Here is a 22,187-nt window from a genome sequence, read left to right on the forward strand (position 1 = left end):
GCCTGGTCTCAATGAGCAATGAATATTCTGAATCACAATGTTGCGCAGTTCATTTGAGGAGAGAAAAGGTTACCGAAGTGATAGTTCATTGTGGAACAGAAACCAAAAGTCCAGAACTTGAACCAAGAACTGCTCATTACTGTTCCAAAAAACTTGAAACATTTTCACGCGGTGAAAAACAAGAACAAACCTGTGGGATTACAGGTACAAATGCGAGTGTGACAAGGCCATAGAATTATAGAATCATAGAATCGTAGAGTTGGAAGAGAAGCCAAGGACCATCCAGTCCAACTCCATTCTGCCATGCAGGAACTCTCAATCAAAGCATACCCAACAGGTGGCCATCCAGCCTCTGTTTAAAGACGTCCATTAATTTCTTGTTGTTTTTAGAATTGCAATGGCATTTAATTTTTACTGTTTTAAAATGAGAGTGAAGAGAAAAAATATTTTATTTAATATTTTATTTTATTTTTAAATCATTTCACAGTTATTTTGAATTTTTAAAAACTGATTGATATTATTATTATTTGTTAGGCTTCTATGCATGCTTTCCCCCTCTCACACGCACTGTAAATATCTGGCGGTTTGCTCACTTGGATGGCTGACAAGAATAGTGGCTGCAGATGGGCACCTATCTTTTGAGTTGCTAACACCTTTCTCATGCCGCTGGTCACCAATGAACAGCCCCAGAGGTAATTACTTTTGGTCAGTGCTGAAGCAAGCACAATCCAAGAAAGTGACCTACATGAGAAAGCATCTCCTCTTCTCCGTGTCTGTCACTTTCTCTCTCTTTCAAATAGGAGTTTGTAATGTTGATGTAGGTATTGCTTTTCTCTTCACTGTGTATCCCAGGGTGAAGTATAAGAAAACTATTACACAGAGGCTTTATTGTCTCCCTTTGACAATCCCTTTTCAGTTCAATAGTGAAGACTGCAGGGAAAAAAATATACCAAGCTTTTTTTTTAACCTGCTGATCTCCAGGTGTGTTGACTACAACTCCCATTATCCTCAGCCACTATGGCTCTGGAGGGAGTTCTAGTTCATATGACCCAAAGAGGATCAGATAGGGAAGGGCAATTTATAATCTAGATCTATTTTATAAGTTGAGAACATTTTTATACAGCTTTTCATTTGGGGGTAAAACCATCCCAAAGCAGTTTACAACACAACCACTTGCCAAGAAGAATCGAACGCATCAAGCTAATAGAATAAGTCATAATCCATTAAAGCTAATTAAAACATGTAAGAACATGTTTAAAAAATTACACCCTTTAATAAAACTTCCCTGCAAGCCATCTGATTCTGGATAACAAACATTGATGGTGACAGTGGTCACATTTGTGTCAGCATTTCATGCAGGGATTAATGAATTTCATTTCACTTTCTCCTACATCTATTTTTTTTCTGAATATCAGGTTCTTTCCATCCTGTATGTGAAGAGATTTGCAGTTTCTGAAATTGAATACATTCTTGCAGTGGGATTTTTTCACTGAGTGCATTGTCTAGTGTGAAAAGAGTAAACCACCCCATGTACTGTAGACAAAATCCTGACCGTCATCTTCTGATGTTATTTTTAACAAATAAATAAATCTATATATGTTAAATACAATCATGCAATTAGCATCACATCTCATTGGTCTAAATATGTGTAAAATTCAACCTGTACCTAATTGATTGGTAAACCCAGCCACACAAGTCGGTGCATCCACTGGTGGAGTTAAGATAAGCTGTTCTTAGTTACATGCACACAGAATGCGTATCTGTGAAAATCAGGTTCCCAACAATTCATGTAACATTGGCTAGTTTTTCCACACATGACAGGAGAGCAGTGTGGGTAAATTAACATGTTGATAGCATGAACAGTTGTTAGTAATGATATATTGTTAGCGTGGTGGATTCCAGCTGTGGAATTAACTGGACATGTGAAGATGGCATACCTCTGTGTATGCCCAGATTGAAAAATTAAGACAGTTCACTGATGCATACATATCAGTTTATGACTGAAGCATCAAGTGATGGCCTGAATGTGTGACTAGCCCTTTGACGACCAAGCAATATGGAGAGAATGCTCACACATGTGTGCATGTGTGTGGGTGAGAGAAGAACATGGTTTTTGTATCTACCAAGTAAAACTTTACCAGAGCCATGTGGCATCAGAAATGCAGTGGGTTGTTTCAAGTAACCTACTGCTTTCAAATTGCTTTCATTATAGGCTGAATGCTGGTGACAGTGTGTATTGGAGGAAAATGGAAAACTAAATTCATCCTTAAAGCCAGAGAGCCGAATGGCTAAAATACTGAAATATTAAAAACATCCATTAGTATAATCTTTTTCATTCTGGAGCATCAGCGTGGATGATGGAAGAGATGTGCCATCATGGTCATCTTCAGTATTGGTTGATGGGTTCCCATATGAGTGGACTGCAAATCGACTCTAGATTCTAAACTTTAATGGAGGTATTTTTATTGGTAACATTCCTCACCTGGACTGCTATTGTAATTTTTGGACTACGTCATGGAATGGATTCACTGCCCCACTGTCATGGAAGCCACCATGCATTGTCAACTCAACAACATTTATGTAGCACTCATATATATCATCTTATAACATTACAACATAGCTGTAAGATAGGTCAGACATCAGCCATTATTTCTGGTAGACGATGAGGTGCAGAAAGGATCGCAAGTTGGAGCGCTACATGGTTTAGAACTCAATATCCAATCAGAAGATAAAATCCATACTTCCTCTCTTATTGCTCTTTACCTGCTCATTCTCAGTTTTATTTCTCTTTTGCTTTCTGTTTTCTTCTCCACTGTCAACATGCAATGTATCTTGAATTCCATGGGACAAGGGTGCTGTTTCTTTCCCAGTATTGCTCTGCAAAGTTTCCTATACCACGATGACACTGTAATAAAGGCAATTATAGGCGCATTACAGATGCGCACAAAGTAGGCGCTCTGCATGTACTAGGGTTAGGAAGGGGCATGCTAGGGTTAGGAAGGGTCTTACCTTCCTCACGGCTCCTCACCCTTGTACACACAGAGCGCGTACTAAAAGGTGGCCCCTGTCCACACGGGAGCCGCCATTTTGATGTCTCGGATGCACAGCGTCCAGACATCGCACGGCGGAAGTGATGCAGTGAGTGCGCGACTTGCACCTCGCGGCACCACTTCTGGGTCCATTTCGGCGCTTCTTTTTAGCTGCGCCGGGAAGCCTCACAGATTGGCTGCTGGGGCTTCTCGGTGCAGCTAATGACAGCGGCGGCAGACCGCCCACTTTTGGGCGGTCTGTAACGCGCCATTGAAAAGAAGAAAGTTCTCCTTAACTGCTAGGTCCTTTGGAATTGTATGCTGCTCTAATTGCAAGATGTGCCTCACCTGCCAAGTATGGGCTTTCTGTGTGACACCATTAATGCTGAGGTGCCATAAAGGGATCCTTTTAAGAATTCCTCATGGTGATGAAAATATTCCAGTAGAGCATTAAGGAGTTTGCTTTGGAGATGTGTTTAATGTAAATATGCTGTCAGATACCCTTCAAGTAATTGACAAGAGCAGATGATTAGCAGTGTTCTCAATAGTGTTTTTGCATAATCTTACATTTTGACAGAACTCTTCAGCATCTCTTTATTGTCAGTACTCTGCAATCAGGAATACTTTTTTTTTTCTTTTCCTTGACAACATTTACTTTGTCATTATAAATCTTGTAAATGGTCATTTAACTTGTTCATTCTGCGTGTACAACTTTCAATAGGAACACATTTGTCGGTATCTTTCTTCACAGGGAGAAACCAACAGCAAAGTAAGCTTGGGCATCTTAAAGTAGGTTACCAGAAATTTTTAAAATGAGCAAGAAAGGGAAGAAACATACCCATATGTTTGATCATTTGATATATTTGGTATACCACTTGAAATACATTTACCTAGATCTAAAACTTTCCTGATTTTGTCATCCTTTCACTTCTGAACTTTGGATGAGTTATAGCTGACTGTACATTGAAAAAGATTGTGCATGAAGAGACATCTAGATGGATTCATTCATCCAGTGACAGAAATTTATTAATTCAAATATTTATATATCCTGCCTTATAGCCAAAGATCTAAGGGCAACATACAATAAAATCCATTCAAATAGTTTAAACTGTGAATCAGTAAAAAAACAACAACCTTACAGTTTTAAAATATATTTAACTATCTAAAACATAAACACAAGTTAAAATAGGTAAAGACATGCAAGTACAGTATGTAGACTAATGGGTTTCAGGAAAAAGCCATGCTTCGACATGGTACCGAAAAAAGCTATTGTTGGGGCCAATTGGGATCGTAAGGGAGATGGCATTCCAAAACACAATGGTACCCCTTTTCACATTTCCTTACAGTGCATTACCCCCACTTTATTCTTCAGGCAGGCATACATGGTAAATGGTGAGTTTCCAAGTACAGTGGTGCCTCGGGTTACGAAAGTAATTCGTTCCGCGGCCGCTTTCGTAACCCGAAAAGCCTTCGTAAGCCGAATTGCCATAGGCGCTAATAGGGAAAAGCCGCGATTCCGTGCGAAAAAGCCGAAAAAAGCACCAAAAGTTTTTTCGTAACCCGAAAAAACATTCGTAACCCGGAACAATAATTCCCTATGGGATTTTTTCATATCCCGAAAATTTCGTAACCTGGGTATTTCGTATCCCGAGGTACCACTGTATTGAGTTCTCAGTGCATTGAGGGCTTTAAATATCATCTCCAGCACTTTGGATTTGGACCAGAAATGTAGTGGCAGTAGGACAATTCCTTTAAGATCTACATAATGTGGTTATTCTATGATATTACAATCAGCAATCTAACTGCTGTATTATTATTATTATACAGTTCCCCCATTGTGTGGAGTCCAGTGCCCCAGAATACTCTAGCCAGCTTTCCATGCTCTGTAGCAAACTTGGTTCCATCATCCTGTAGATCCTGTTTTAGTCATAACATTACTATCTACAGAAAGGTTTGGAAACAATGGGGCTCAGGGAGGTTGCTATGTTTAACCTGGAGAAGATAAGGTTAAGGCGTGACATGAGGTGTGTTTAAATATTTGAAGAGATGTCGTATTGAGGATGAAGCAAGCTTGTTCTCTGCTGTTCCAGAGATTAGGACACTGAGCAATGGATTTAAACTACAGGAAAAGAGGTTGAGGAAAAGAGAACTTCCTGACTTCAAGAACAGAATTATCTTTCTGGGAGTGTGGTGGAGCCTCCTTCTTTGGAGGTTTTAAATAGAGGTTGGATGGCCATCTGTTGGGAGTGCTTTGATTGTATATTCCTGCATGGCAGAGGGTTGGACTGTATGGCCCTTGTGGTCTCTTCCAGCTCTTTATTCTATGATTCTATGACAATGATGAGGTACCAGCATGGTCTGCAATAACACAGAAAAGTAATAATAAAAAATAGAGGACCACCCCCAAAATCTTAACAAGGACTCAGTGTGCTTAGTGGCCAAGGAACATATGGCTGTAGGAAGGACAAAGACTTGGTAAGCTGAGGCAGAAGGAATGGCTTTCTCAGTTGCTTCTCCCTGGCTCCCTTCCAGGGAGGCAAGGCTGATCCGTTCTTTTTATCCTTCAGAAATCTTGAACATGTCTTTTTATTTGGATTGGCTTTGGCCAACTGACTGACAGGTGAAGATCCACGAAGAGTCCCTTCCTCAGATGTCAGCCAATGAAATACTCTTTTTTATTGCTGTGCTTTTAATATCTTACAAGTCAGGTGTGCTTTACTACTACAGTGTCTAGACTTGTTTTTAAAAAATATTTAGCTCTGTATCCAACAATGCCATTGCACATTTTCAGGCCTAATCTGAAGGTGAGATCCAATGCAGTTTTAATCGCACAAGCCGTTGTGACAGAGTTTATGCAAATGATTGTGGGAGTGACTTCGGACAAACCACACTCTTTCACAATTAGAGGCAAGAAATTGTAAAGTTCCTCTGAATCTTGCCAAGAAAATCCTATGATTGGATTGTCATAAGTAAAGACTTGTCTGAAGGCACATAAAAACAACAGCCACTTAGTAGAATGGCATTAAACAGGAAAGCAAGAGATCAACCTGTAGGAGTGCATTCAGACCTTCTAGAACTGTATTTTGTTTTCAGAGTCTCAAAATGTAACTTTTCTCAGCTCAGGGTGAAACCAAAAAACATGTTGATGGTTTCTATAAGAAGACTATTAAATTCTGTGTATTTCTTTTCCGTTCATAATGGGTGTATGTACCATACTCTTTGTGTGAATAGTCAATATGATGAAATTTCACCTTTATTTGAAGCATCACTCTTGTTCTTCAGTCCCTCTGTAATCTATCTCAATGGATTTCTGGCTCATATAGATTTGGTCAGTGACAAGGGTTAGAGTAGTCTTGTAGAACATTTACTTGTAGCTGTGGGAAAGCACACATTTATCAAGGGATTAAGTCGATCAGATTGTACCAGGGATCAATGGGGCGCTTGCGTGATCCCTCTTAGGCTAAAATGCATTTGCCTTCTTTCAGAGAGAATACACACACACACACATCCCTCTGTCTTAAAGTCATTTATCTCAGAATGTCAAATTGCAATAATTAACCATTATTGATCTTAAATTCAATTAACTTCATTAACACAGGTCATGATGAGGGTGTTTGCAAGGGAAAGGCATTTGACAAGTGCCTTTTTCTTATGTGACATTGAAGCTCTCAATTGAAACTATAAACTATTATATTCATACAGTGTATTTGAGAACTACTTTTGGAAAAAAAATAGCAGAAGTTGGGTTGGCACAACAAAACAGATATCTTAATCCTTTTCCTAATTACCTCTGGAGGCCTAAAATCAGGTGGGACCAGTATATCTGAATGACCTCTTTACTCATAGATGAAGAATATATGGTCTTCTAGCTGGTGTTTGACTGCAACTCCCATAAGCCTGAGACAGTCTAGCTTGAAGGTGAGAAATGATGCAAGTTGCAGTCCAACATCTAGAGAACCATTGCTCTCTATCTCTTCCTTCCATCCTCTGTGAAACCTCTTGTGTGTGTGTGTCACCATTTATTGTGGTAGTTTTGTCGGGCCTCCAGGGGTAGATCATTCCACAGTTGGGCCACTACAGGTGAGAAGGCTCTCTCCCATTTTCCAACAGCATGCATTGACTTCACCAGTGGGACATGGAGGAGCAATGCATAGACTACTGTGGCTAGGTTATCTCTGTCCAGTAAAGACCATATCTGGCATGCCAGTTGAAGTTAGCACCAAGCACTCCAAGTTGGAGTCCACCTGGGAAATGGTTTCTGCCGAATGTCTGATAACTTATTGTATTTGTTGTTGTTCTGTGCTTTCATGTTGTTTCTGACTTAGGGCAACTCTGAGTGGATCTATCATGGAGCTTCCTTCACAAGATTTGTTCAGATATTGTTTTTTCTTTGCCTTCCTCTGAAACTGAGAGTGTGTGACTCATCCATGGGTTTGCATAGCTCAGTGGGGATTAGAACCTCAGTATACACCTTGGCACCCTTTTGGTGAAGAGAGAGGGCTCTGGAATGGCCTATTTAGATCTTGGGATTTTGTAGGATTGGGGAGGAATCCCCCTTTGGGCTGGGTTTGCCTTCCAGTAAATGGTCACATGAGGAGTAACTTAATTTTTAGATTCCCGTTGAGGTTCAGGTGTTTTGCCCAAGGGAAGGGTGAGGAGGTAGTTTTATCAGGCCAGCTTGTTGGTTTAAGTTTCCAAAGAATACCAATATGGGGGCAAGTAACCAGTGAAATATGGGGCATATGGGGTGAAAGTGAGGACATATGTTCCATCCAGAAATGGATGTTACTAAGAGGATCAGAGGTTTGCTTTGCCATTGCCTTTCACATTTGGGCTCCTCTGTTCCAAATTCAACAGCAGGGAGACAGCCTTAAGAGCAGAAACACTCTTAGAAGCGAAATTGTTTGATTACCACATTTGATTGTATGGAAGGAAAAGAAAACTAAAGTTTCCTCTGAACATCTGTTTGCTCCACAAAGAATTATAATAATTAAGAGCTGTTAGAGACATATTGAAGACTTTGATGCTCAAGCCTGCTTACATCTTCAAGTTGGCTGTACATCTCGTATCCGTTTCCTTCAATGGCCTGCGTTCTTCAAAGTGATTAAAAGATGCTACCCGAAGGCTGGCATTAAACAGGAAGTGATGGCATTTGGTATTCCTGGCAATGGCTTGTAAACCACATTTGGTGGCATGTTTGTCATTGCAAATTAACTCATTTTCCAGTTGAAGACGAAGCCTTGAAAAATCACATAACATCTGCAGAGCAGATACACAGGAAGCTGTCAAAGCAGATCATGGGTCTATCTAGCACAGTGCTGTCTATGGGGAGATGGGCTAACTCTTGCTTGCCAGATGATGGGAGTACAACTCCCATCATCCTACACCATGGAGAATGAAAAAGCTGGCAATGGTAGTTTTCACTAGGAAACCCTGGAGATACAGTGCCAGTCAGTGAAGACTTTGTGGGCACCTTATAAACTTCCAAATGTCAGCCGCAGCAATCCTTCACCACTGAGTTTTTAAAAAGGAGAAACCTGTTGCTAAATGTTGAGGCATGAGGTGGAGGAAGAGTCCTGGGCCCTTAATGATTTAATGAAACCTGAGACACATAGTGGTAAATATTGATGTTCAGACACTCATGAAATTCCCAATAGCTACATCCCAAAGATGAGCTCCAAAACACAAACAGATGTGTTGATTCATATCAACCATCCATTTCTAGTAGTTTTTCCTCTCTGCCAGTAGCAAGTCATTTGTGAAATGAATTAGATTTAATTACACATCGAAGATCAAGATGATCCAATATTCTTGGTGTTACAGCTGAGTTATGTCACAACAATACAGTATATTGTTTCTGGAGTGCTCCACTACTTTGAAGATTGGAGCTAAACTCAGAATAAACAGAGCAGACCTGGGGGGGGGGGGGCGATAGATAACAGTTATGATCCTGCTATTCAAGGAGCCTGAGTTGTGAATCCCAAAACTGTCGATGCTCAAGTCCTACTAAATGCAATGGCATAGTGAAATGGTGTATCTTATATAAAATGGCAAAATCAAGGTTTGCTTTTTTTGGAATGTATATATTTTAAAAATATTTTCAAGCCATGGATGGTTGAATCTGTGGATAAAGAATCCATGAATACAGAGGGCTGACTGCAACTTCCAGTGATAATTTAGTCCCGCTTGAAAACCTGAGAAAGTAAAGAGTAAGTTATATATATAAAAAATAACTACAACCAGAGCTAACTACTAACTATTAGAAAGGTCTGAACTTGAACTGTAACTAATTACTCTTTTAAAATTACTTGCTAGGCTTTGGTGCCAACTTATTCATTGATGTGCACAAGTGTGATAGGTTTGGCATTTAAATTATTTTAAATCCAGTAATTTAATCAACTGACTTGACACTAGTCAAAAGGGATGTTAAATTTAGAAATCATTTATTTTGCTGAAACACACCTCCAGCCTTATAGAGTGATGAATTTCCAAGGCAAGGTACACCTTGTCTTGGACTGAGTCTCAGGTGGTACAAAACTGATGCTTTCATCAAGAGTCCTGAGTCAAATGAAACTCTTTGGCATCTCTACTAATAAAGGCTGGCCAAGGATAATTTCCTACCCGAGAAAGAACAGCAGACAGTACTCTCCTCCCCAAATGAAGGCTAAGTCATTTTGGAGCCTAGATCAGGAAATCCTACATGTACATCATCCAAGGGTAAAAAACCAACAGTAGCAACATCCTGACATTTTGCTACCTTTTCTTGGCAACCCAAAATCTGCTGCCCAAGGTTCAGACATCTCTCTTCCTAATAGTAGAACCAGCTCTGCTAACAAAGGCTAAGGAATATTGACTCCCTCCCCTAATTTTGGATTATTACTAGTAGAATCCTCTCAGATTGTTAGATGCTTAGAAGCTCTAGTTTGATGTCCCTGTAGAACACTAGGAAGACATAAAAATGAGGTTTTGCACAGAGATCATTTTTAACATGCCATATTTTCCTGAGACAGAAGCCCCTATGAAAACCCCAAACCAAATACACTTTTTGAAATGAAAAAAGGTGTGATGCACATCATCTTTCCTCACTCTAATCAGTTAACATGTACAGCCCATCGTACAAATTCTCTGCTGGGCCAGATCATGGTAGCTAGTGCAAATTGATGGCTTAGTGCCGAATTTTCAATTTGATTCGAAATCCAAGTAGCATGTCCAAGGTTTCAGTCACTAAATCAACAAGTAATCACTTGTTGGGCTTTGCAAATGCTATGTAGCCCTGAAAAGCTTTTTCAGGGTGGAAAACTTTTTCAGAGTAGTTAAAATGTATGTATGCATTTCTGTTAAATATGGGAAAGGAAGCCACATTTTTTACTTTCTTCTATGACCATTTCTATGTTCTTTATTTTATAATCTGTGAACATGAATATGTACACTATGTGCTATCTAGTTCAGTGCAATTGTTGGATGCTTTACTGCCCCCACAGAGCAGGAGATGCAGAGCAACTAAGACTATTACAAAGATCCTACAGTGGGGATGCATAGCACAAATCTCAAAAAGCAGAATTGTGCTGTGAAGTCGAATGCTTTCATGGCCAGCATCCATAGTTTTTGTGTTTTTCTTGGGCTATGTAGCCATGTTCTAGAATTGCACTATTTATTTGGAGTATTTATACTCTGTTCTTCAGTCAAAAAGGTTCTCATTATATGTGTTATACAATCCTTGTATGCATGGCAACTTTGTTGAATGGCAACATTGAGCAAGCGAACCAAGACTCCATATGTACAACCAAATGTGCATACATACCCATGCTGATACATGTGAAGCTCTACTTCTACAACCTTGAGCTGAACATGGCCATTCCACATTGGACAAAAACTTTCAATAACATGCATAACCTACTAACAGCATTCTGGCCAGTATTGACCTATATTGATGGAAAAGAAGCAAGGTTTCTTTGTAACTCTAGGAAAGACTATTCTCAATTATTCATTTTCTGGTCAGAAGAAGGAGGAGATGACCAGCGGTTTTCACAGATTTTTCTCCCAGTATTTTCTGGGGGATATTTCTGTGTGGGGCATTTTGCACAAAAATATCTTTTCCTATGCAGAAAATATGCTTCTGGTGCAGAAAACAGTCCCCTGAAGGTACCTTGGTTAAAAAAAAAATCTCTTATTCCTTTATCCTTTTGATGGTAGCATCCAAGAAGGCAATTGTCAGGAACCTGGGAAATTGTAGTTTCTTGGTTCAATTGAAGCTGGAGTTCAAAGGTTTTCCAACAGATGGTTTGCAGTTATTACTTTTAGTAGAATGTGGGACACCTATTAACAAGCCCTAGCCATCACCAGCCATCTTCATTCCTATGTAAAAGTGCAGTGTTTGATTACAGTGAAGGATTGGTAGAAAGTTCCCATTCCAAGGTTCCATGGAAAACTCATTGCAAACAAGCAAACAAAACCTGACTTTTCCCTACAGTTCTCAAATAGATAGATAGTGCCAATTCAGAGCTACTAAAGTTACTTTTAAGAAGAATTAATATGACATATGGAAACCATCCATAAATGCTCAGTGTTGGGGTGACTCTCTGTATCTCACATGTGCCAAAATCCAATGCTTAATCTCAGTTACGGTAGGCCGCAATAATTGAACTTATCCATGTGAGGTAACTTACCAGGTTTCAATTCCAAGTTTCCATTTCTTCTAGATGGCTCTAACAGTTGGTTTCAAGCTTTATTGTTCTGTACAAATTCTGTACCAATTACAAGTCAAGCTGGGCAGAATTTGTTGTCATTCTTTATGTGAAGACCAATGAAAATTGGATATATTTAGGGACAGTAGATGATGCAATGGTTTAAGATAATTCCCATTTCTCTTATATTTAGGGATGCACTCACCACTACAAACAACATATGCAGTCCAATATGAAGGGTTCATCTACACATGGATGTACATTTAAAAAAAACACTTCTACTTGTTCCTTTGTGATCACTCTTCAGTCAGTCTAGAAGGAACTTGTGCATCTCCTTGTATCACCTCAAATCATGTCCCTTTCATTGATGGCAGTTTCAACCTTCAGGTGCATGTTTTCAAGTGATTAGCCATCAAGTGATGTATTACAGAGTAATGTGTGTGTGAGAGAGAAACATAGAATGGTAAAGAAAAATGTTCTTTTCTGCAAAACAACAACAATCACATATTAATTTTATGCAGAATAAGTCCTAAATTTCAAATAGACTTCAAAAACGGTTTGTTTTCAAAGACTTTCTTGCAGTGGGAAAAAAATTGCTACAATTAGCCATTACTTCCTTTGAGAAGAAATTTAGTGAATAGTTACATCCCGAGTCCCTTTCCTGAAGCTAGCAGTCGTAGCAACGTTTGAAATATACAAATGTCAGAAGAGAATATAAACATGTTTAAGAATTTTGTATTTGTTCAGTTAAGCTTACTGGGGGCATGCGGTTAAGGGATTGTTCCAGTGATCTTTGGATTGAGACATAACAGCAAGCCACAATTAACATAAACTGTAGTTTGCAAACAGGTTTCCAACTGTGCTTTCAAAGCCTGATATACCTGCAGTAGAAATAGTTTGTGAACAAGTTTGGTTCATTAATTAAGAGAAAGCATACTTGTGCCTTATGTCTGAACAGAGCTTGTTAAGTTTCAGATGGTGATGAAGCCAAGTGGAGACATGTACTTAACATTCAATGTTGTTTGGAGGTAAAGAAATAATTCAGAGAAGGAGAGAATTCAACATCATTGGTATATGAGTGGTGCTATAAAAGTACTGGAAGCTATGGCTTTTGACCAGGACTCTCCTATTTAAAAGGAGAATAGAAGAGGTCAGAGAACAGGTCCCATAGGGACCTGAGCAGATAGCAGGGGGAAAAACCTTCTCTATACAGAAACACTGAATGAACAATTAGGAAAATTAGAAGGGAAGACGAGAAGGACAATCATAGAAGGCTAGTATATGAATAGAGTCTAGCTGGAAAGGTTGATTAACTGTATAAAAGTCAGCAGAGGGGTCAAGAAGGGTGAACGCAGCAAAGAAACCTTTGGTTTGTTCAGTGAGTGAATTCAGTGAGGGCAGTTTGTGGGAAATTGAGAAATAGAGAATAGAAACCATATTGCATGAGGTCAAGTCTCATTGAGTCAATGGGAACAAGCTGCATGAGATGACGGGTGGAAATAAAATTGTTTGGTAGAAGCAGGGGTGGTTAAAGTGACATGGATGAAACTGGAAGGGAATGAGCCAAAGGAGATACTCAGACAGATGATGTTATGGAATGTGAGGAACTTGGAATAAGGGTAACAGCCGAAAGCAGGAGTTCTAGTTGGGTGGGCAAGACAATGGAGTACACATGGAACTCTGTCTTTGTTGGCTGTAGGAAATACCAGCAAAGTTTTCGGCTTTGGGACTTAAAGGAAAAGATTTGAGGTTTCATACAAGGCCATTTCAAAGAGGTCTGCTGTACAAGCACCCATATTCTTCTCTGGCTTAATTGAACATGGGATTTATGGAGCCCTGATGGCGCAGTGGTTAAATGACTAACTGAAAGAAAGGAATTGGCAACATGAGCTTTCGTAGACTTCAGTCTACTTATTCAGATGCATTTGAGAAAGTAGACTGAAGTCTATGAAAGCTCATGCTGCCAATTTCCTTCTTCCAGTTAGTCTGAAAAGTGCTATAAGATCTCGCTACATACTAATTTATACATGTTTAATGCACATAATGAAGACGGACCAGGGGGAGAAGATTAGAAGGAGAAGCTGGAAAGAAGAAAAACCTGATATTTGGTCAAGGGTACATCCCAGATAGGGACTACAGTGCTGAGATAGGCTGAAGATTATGCAGTGGTTTGAAAAATAATGCTTTTGGTTCACCACAATTTCTGTTTCTTTAAACAAAGTACAGTACAAAACGGCAGAGTATCTCTGCTGGGTTCCCCGTAGCTTATGGTGAATAAATATTGACAAAGTAGTCTAAAGAGCAAACACTTTGACATTTGTAATGTCCACTGGAGGATCTTGTATATATTTATCCTGGAAGAATAAGGATAGCATACCAATTTCCCCCCCTAAGCTTGACATTGCTGTTCTCATCCTGGCTTTTCTTTTCTTTTTTCCTTGTTTTATGTCAAGAGGATTTTGCAATAGTAATTGGTCGTTTTGTAGCATGAGTAACAGAGATGTTTAAACCTCTGTTGTGATAATATTTCCATATTGATTCATTTGCCTCCCCCGCCCCAATGCTTTTCTTAGCTAGAGATTAATATGTAAGTTTCAAATATGGTCGGAATTAAACCCACATTGGAAGTCTCATGCTCTGTTTTGGGAAATGCTTTCTTTTTGCTGGCATTGTAAATCTTTGTTTGTCTTGTTCAGTGGTTAATCCCAGATTGTGAAATTCTCTTCCACGGGAATTTTGCTTCTATTCCCTTCTACTGGGTGGCAAAGACTGAATGGCTTCTTTGTTCTTTGTACTTGTGCTTAACTTCACAAATGGTACCAAATCTGAATGGGAGAAATATCCCTGTGTGGTTCAGGTCCAGGTTATTTGAAGGACTGTATTCTTCCTTATAAACATGCCCATATTTTGAGTTCTGCTGGGGAGGCCCTTCTCTTAGTCATACCACCTTCACCATTACATCTGATGGGAACATAGGAGAGGGCCTTCTCAGTGATTGCTCCCAGGTTCTGGAATTCCCTTTCCAGAGAAGTTAGACCTGCAACCTTCTACTCTTTCCATAAACAGGCAAAGACTTTTCCGTTTTGGCAGGACTTTGACAATTGATTGTTTAGTTGGGATGTGCCTTGTACAATGTGCTGGATTTTCTTTTTGCTATTTTGCTGTGCTGTTTTTGTTTTGTTTTATAGTTCGTGTTTTTAACTGGTTTTAATTTTTTTTATAATCACTTTTTAATTTGTTGTATTTTTTCAGTTTTTAACTTTTTTATTTGTTGTAGGCTGGAAAGAGGAAATAAATAAATAAATGTTATTATTATTGGCTAGAATCTTGTTGGGGAGCTACGAATGTATAACCTAGAGTTACACATCTGTAACTGTTTTGTATTCACTATCCTTATGTATTCCCTAGTTTAGTTGTGATCAATGGTGGTCCATTCCACTGTCAGTTGAGAAGCAATTGACTGACCTTTCCTCCCTCCCACCCACCCCCACATGTGGGTAATCTCTGGTGCAAGAAGGAATCGCAACAGGAACCTTGCTTCTTGCAGTCACAACAGGGATTGCTCATGGAGGGAGTGACAGTGGAACAGATCCCCATCAATCACAGCAGCAGCTTCCCAATAAGTGAGGCTCAGGAGAGCTGGATCCAAAGTCACTCAGTAGCACCACAACTGCTATGGTTACACATTTGTAAATCCCATGATGATCATGATGGTGGTGGTGATATCCCCATGGGTCCAAAACTTCTCTGATTCTCCAGTCCTGCACTGAAGTCCACTAGGAGTGCTGCGGGGCTGTGTTTTATTATTGCACAGCCACATAAAAGAGACATGTATATGACAACTAGAACGTGAACAACAGATGATTTCTAATGTGTTTGTTCCACTTGAGGAAGAGGTCTCCATAATTCAGAGCTGCAGAATCCAAAGAGACATTATCAGACATGAAAAGATGGAAGGGGTGGGAAAGAGGATCCCTGGTGGAGGAACACTAGGGGTGCAGCCATAGAGAAAAGAGACACTGTGCTGAAAATGGAGGGACAGCTATAGAGGAAACAATTTCACTAACTCTGGGCATCCCCTTTGGAGACAGATGAGGGCTTGGATTTAGCTAACTGCTCCTAGCATTGCCCTGGCTCACCCTCTTTTCTGTTATTCCCATGAGCATAAGACAGAGGAAACTCCGGAAGCCATATCCTGCAGGTGACCTATGGAATATCTTTCCATGTGCCACAGAATAGGGCAACTTTCCTTCCTTCTTATAACATTATTTCTTCTAACCTACAAAGCATACCTTCTGGGAATCAGCTCTTCCTCAGTGCCATGCCTACCTTTCTAAGCAGCCCCAATATGCAAATATAAGCTTTTAATTTTCTTATAATTGAGGAGGCACTTTCTTGTTGTTGCTTTGTGGGATTTTTTTATTGATGTTTTTATGTTTTATTAAAGATTGGTTCTCAAAATGTAATGAGTAAAAAAAAAATTCTGGCTTAATTTAAATTGTGAATCTGTCTGTTAAGAAATACATTAGGGGTAGGAGAAGCATAAGACATATTAATTGACAGACAGGAACTGCTGTCTCTGAGGTTGATACAAGTAATTTATTACTTTAGAAATGAATGCCACCTCCAGAATGTGCTTCATTAATTTCAAATTTAGTTTTAATTTCAAGCTGTTGCCCCTTGAGAAGAATAAGGTGGCAAATTATGTTTGAAGAGCAGATTTTCCCCCTTCTTCCTCTTATTTGGAAGAAATGTAAATTTTAACTGTTTAATTTTAATAAATAACTGTATTTCTTTGATGGGAACATGCCAGCTGCTGATATAAAGCAAGGCCAGTCATTACTAACTCTGATTTTTTTTCTTTTTCATTTTCTCTCTCTCTCATCATGCCAGCTTACGTTTCGGATGAGCTGAAGGCAGCTGCCATGGTGGAGGATGACCTAGAACCTGATGAGAATGCTGTCGATGGAGAACCTTCTGCAAAATATGCCTGTCCGGAAAAGGACTTCACTAAGAACTGCCAGAGTTATCAGAACTCTCCAGCCGCAGAATTTTCCAGCCACGAAATGGACAGTGAGTCACACATCAGTGAGACGAGCGACCGAATGGCCGACTTTGAGAGTGGCTCCATCAAAAACGAGGAGGAGAGCAAAGAGGTCTCCATACAGTTGGACGAGTCGGTTGTGTCGGACAGCCTGGAACAAATGAAAGCCGTTTATAATAACTTCCTCTCCAACTCGTATTGGTCCAATCTGAACTTGAATCTCCACCAGCCAACCTCTGAAAAAAACAATGGCAGCAGCAGCAGCAGCAGCAGTAGCAGCAGCAGCTGTGGGAGTGGCAGCTTCGACTGGCATCAGACGGCCATGGCGAAAACACTGCAGCAAGTTTCACAGAACAGAATCCTTCCCGAGCCCAGCCTTTTTAGCACAGTTCAATTGTACAGACAAAGCAGTAAGCTTTATGGCTCTATATTTACTGGAGCCAGTAAATTCCGCTGTAAAGACTGCAGTGCTGCCTATGATACTTTAGTAGAATTAACAGTGCACATGAATGAAACAGGACATTATCGGGATGACAACCATGAAACTGATAACAATAACCCTAAAAGATGGTCCAAGCCTCGTAAACGCTCTTTGCTTGAAATGGAAGGAAAAGAAGATGCCCAGAAAGTATTAAAGTGTATGTACTGTGGCCATTCATTTGAATCACTTCAAGACTTGAGTGTTCATATGATCAAAACAAAACATTACCAAAAAGTGCCTCTGAAGGAACCTGTAACCCCTGTAGCAGCAAAAATTATTCCAGCCACTAGAAAGAAAACCTCACTGGAGCTAGAGCTTCCAAGTTCTCCAGACTCCACTGGTGGGACACCAAAAGCAGCTATCTCTGACACCAATGATGCACTTCAAAAGAATTCCAATCCTTACATCACACCGAATAATCGCTATGGACACCAAAATGGTGCCAGCTATGCTTGGCATTTTGAAGCAAGGAAATCTCAGATTCTCAAGTGCATGGAATGTGGGAGTTCCCATGATACTTTGCAGGAACTCACTGCCCATATGATGGTGACAGGACACTTCATTAAAGTCACCAACTCTGCCATGAAGAAAGGGAAACCCATCATAGAAGCCCCAGTCACACCAACCATCACAGCTTTGCTTGATGAGAAAGTCCAGTCTGTACCCCTTGCAGCAACAACTTTCACATCTCCTTCCAATACGCCATCTAGCATTTCCCCAAAGCTAAACATGGAAGTAAAGAAAGAAGTTGACAAGGAGAGAATACCTATTGATGAAAAGATGAAAGACAAGGAAAAGTTGGGTGACGATGAGGAAAAATATGACATCTCCTCAAAATATCATTATTTGACTGAAAATGACTTAGAGGAGAGTCCAAAAGGAGGGCTAGACATTTTGAAGTCTTTAGAAAATACAGTCACTTCAGCTATTAACAAAGCCCAGAATGGCACACCAAGTTGGGGCGGCTATCCCAGTATTCATGCTGCTTATCAACTACCGAATATGATGAAGCTGTCCTTAGGTTCATCAGGGAAAAGTACTCCCTTAAAACCTATGTATGGAAATGCTGAAATGGTTTCCCCAACCAAAAGCCAGCCACTCATTTCGCCACCGAGCAGCCAAACATCCCCTGTGCCAAAAACAAACTTCCATGCCATGGAGGAGCTGGTTAAGAAGGTCACTGAGAAAGTGGCCAAAGTTGAAGAAAAAATGAAGGAGCCTGAAGGAGGGAAGCTTTCACCAATGAAGAGAGCAACACCTTCGCCATGCAGCAGTGAAGTTAGTGAACCCCTCAGGATGGACACCTCTAACGATATTGGGTTCAAGAGCCAAGAGAATAGCCCAATTCCTCAGAGGGAGAACTGCAAAGAGAGCCCAACTGGGGAGCCACTGGAAAATGGCAAGGAGCTTGTCAAGGCCATCCCAAATACTCTGAATAGCAGCACAGCTATTATAACTGACCATCCTCCAGAACAACCATTTGTAAATCCATTAAGTGCATTGCAGTCTGTCATGAATATTCATCTTGGGAAGGCAGCTAAGCCCTCTCTGCCTGCCCTAGACCCAATGAGCATGCTTTTTAAAATGAGCAACAGCTTAGCAGAAAAGGCTGCTGTGGCTACCCCACCTTTGCAGTCCAAAAAGCCAGACCACTTAGACCGTTATTTTTATCATGTCAACAATGACCAGCCCATAGATTTGACGAAAGGCAAGAGTGACAAAAGCTGCTCTTTGGGTTCAGCACTTTTGTCATCCACATCGACGTCTTCGGCATCTTCTTCATCTACAGTGACAATGGCAAAGACATCTGCAGTTGTGTCATTCATGTCAAACTCGCCGCTACGCGAGAATGCCTTGTCAGATATCTCTGATATGCTGAAGAACCTGACAGAAAGTCACACATCAAAATCTTCCACACCTTCCAGTATCTCTGAGAAGTCTGACATTGATGGTACGACAATTGAGGAACCAGAAGAGACGACCCCAGCTCAGAAAAGGAAGGGACGCCAGTCCAACTGGAACCCTCAGCACTTGCTCATTCTGCAGGCCCAATTTGCAGCCAGTTTACGACAGACATCAGAAGGGAAATACATCATGTCGGACTTAAGCCCACAGGAGAGAATGCACATTTCTAGATTTACAGGGCTTTCAATGACCACCATTAGCCACTGGTTGGCCAATGTGAAATACCAGCTTCGAAGGACAGGGGGGACAAAATTCCTTAAAAATCTGGACACTGGGCACCCAGTGTTCTTTTGTAATGACTGTGCTTCACAAATCCGAACTCCTTCGACGTACATCAGTCACCTTGAATCACATCTGGGTTTCAGGCTACGGGACTTGTCAAAACTGTCTAGTGAACAGCTAAACAATCAGATAGCACAAACAAAGTCGCCCTCTGAAAAACTGTTGGCGCCTTCGCCAGAGGAAGATATAGGGACCTCGTACCAATGTAAACTTTGCAACAGGACTTTTGCAAGCAAGCATGCTGTCAAGCTCCATCTCAGTAAAACACATGGGAAATCTCCAGAAGATCATCTTCTGTATGTTTGTGAATTAGAAAAACAGTAGCATTTACTTTTGGACATACAAAAGACAGCAGCAACAACTGTACGTGGCTTTGAGGAAAACTGTCAAAATATGCCTTAAAGCTACCCTTTTTCTGTTCTTGGCACATAAATCTTGTTTTAACTCTGGGGTGTCACTCTGGCCTGAATGACTTTTCTCTCTTTCTCTCCTGTTTTTGTATAACTGTACAGTGTTTAATAGAGGTGCATAATCAGCTGTTGTTACTGGTAAAATATGAAGGTTAAAACGCAGTGGTAAGTGTTTGGAACTTTGTGTAAATTGGGGTTTTAGTTGCTGTGCATCCCTCCGATGCCTCAAGCTGCATGCATTAACAAAACATTTAATTAAGCATTTATTAATGAATTCTGGTGCACTTTTTCATGGAGACTTAAGTGTGCTGGTAGTTCTCACCCTGTAAATCTTTAGCCCTCTGAGTACTTTGAAGCACTTTTGAATTAATTTGGTTTTCTTTCCTTTTTGAACATATGGATATGTTTTACCTTAAAAAAAAAAAGATATCCCCTTCCATTTTGGAACAGATCTAGAGTTGAACAGCACCTCTAAGAATGGGCTCAAACAAATAGCGTCACCAGCTGGTGCATCCAGTTGTTTGGTTTTCTTCATAATGTTTTGAAGGAAAGTCACACGGAGAATAGAGACAAATGTTTACCATGTGAGTTTTCCTTCAGTTTGATGTCACTTGAGTATTGGCCTGGTGGTACCTCCTTTGGCACCCCAAACCATTTGTATTTCAGGGACCCGATGCCTTGTTTCAGAGCTTCCAGTATCCATAGCCCAAACATATATGTGGATCCTTTTTCTTCCATTTTTTCTTAGGGCTGACATGGACCCTAAGTCCTCACTGTTTGGCTTTCTGGGATATCTGCAATGCACATGGAAAGCTACATGACCTAAATACTAATGTTAGTCCCACTCAGGAGAGACCCATTGAATTAAGTTGGGAATACCAATCTTCATTCAACAATTGATTCATTGGGTCTACTACGGTTAGGACTAATCAATTGGATTCTGGACAATTGTCTTTCCTGAAGACATATTCTGTGTACCTGGATGTGTATCAGACACTGCCTTCTGGATATGCCCTTTGTTGGAGTTAACTGATGAATCTCCATGTCTGTGAGAGTGGCACGCATCCTGAAATTTTAAAGTATATTATTTTCACATTGAAACATAGATGTGTATATTGTATAGATTTTAAAATCCTCTAATGGGAAAAAAAATGCGATTGTGGACAATGCCATTTCTCCACCTCCTCCTCTTTCTCCCTCTCTGCTGCCTCTTCTCCAACATTTTTATCAATGATGGATTTTGTACCTAATTCTCTCGCAAGTATAAGCGGTACCTATAAATATATAAATATATAAATATATATATATATATATATTATAATAATGTATATTTCTTTTCTAGGTCAAGGGGTTTTCTTTTAACATCTGAACAATGTAAATTATATGCAAGAGACGACAGATAGCATTTATAAAGTATTCAGAAACATTATTCTTGAAGCAAAGTATGTTTGGTTTTTGTTTTGTTTTGCTATACAGTACATCTATATTGATAGAGATTCATATTTAAATTATACATATTTATTAGTTGTTTGCTACCGGTTTTTTTGGTTTTTTAAAGAAAAGCATTCTGATAACAGAAGCCACGGACTGGCGTGCATTATATCTATTTTGCACAACATGAATTTTAAAGGTATTTATTAGTAAAATGAATCACAAAAAAAAATCACAAAAGAAAATTCAAAATTAACTCAGTGCTCAAAGGGTTAAATCTATTTGGGGGCAGGAGAATCGAAGGGGGGAAATTGTACTGTATTTCCTAAACATTGATAAAAAAAGAAAGCAAGCCTTTAAAATGTTTGTACTGTAATACTTTGCTTAAAAGTTATGAGTTATTCTGTGATACAACCTCCTCTACTTATTTATAAGCGCTCTTGGTTGTTGTTTCATATCGCAGAATGCCTTCTCTCTATTTCTCTCCCCCCCCGACTTCAGTTGGTAACTTTCTGTTTTGTTCTTCCTAATTATTCTCCCAAGATTTCATACTGCAGTTTTTATCTTTAAGCATATGAAAGGTAACCCGTGGTTACCAGCGCACTAAGTGATTCTGTTCGTCTCCATTTTTGGCAGTTAATTTGCAGAAGTAACTGACAGCTGACACCATACGAGAATCTATGTGTACAATATTGGCATGTAAACAGCACAGACCCAGAATCGCACATTCTGTGCCCCTGTTCTGTTGTTGACAATGTGGCACCATTATATGACTCTTCATATAACCTTTTTTTTCTACAGCTGCATTAAAATTGTCTTTTTTGCTATAATTTTGTGTTGCGTTCACAATTATATCTGAAA

The 22,187-nt window shown here is 39.8% G+C and overlaps 1 protein-coding gene across 3 annotated transcripts in view; it reads left to right on the forward strand.

The window, feature by feature from the left end:
• Positions 1-22,145, forward strand: part of TSHZ3 (teashirt zinc finger homeobox 3) — a 110,288-nt gene extending 88,143 nt beyond the window's left edge. For all 3 annotated transcript variants that reach the window (XM_042438703.1, XM_042438704.1, XM_042438705.1), the window contains exon 2: positions 16,607-22,145. In XM_042438703.1, coding sequence (XP_042294637.1) covers positions 16,607-19,809 — 3,203 coding nt within the window. In that variant the 3' untranslated portion in view covers positions 19,810-22,145. The remainder of the gene's footprint in view (positions 1-16,606) is intronic.
• The last annotated feature ends 42 nt before the right edge of the window (positions 22,146-22,187 follow it).

The sequence above is a fragment of the Sceloporus undulatus genome, chromosome 8 (assembly GCF_019175285.1).
Source record: "Sceloporus undulatus isolate JIND9_A2432 ecotype Alabama chromosome 8, SceUnd_v1.1, whole genome shotgun sequence".
NCBI lineage: Eukaryota > Metazoa > Chordata > Lepidosauria > Squamata > Phrynosomatidae > Sceloporus > Sceloporus undulatus.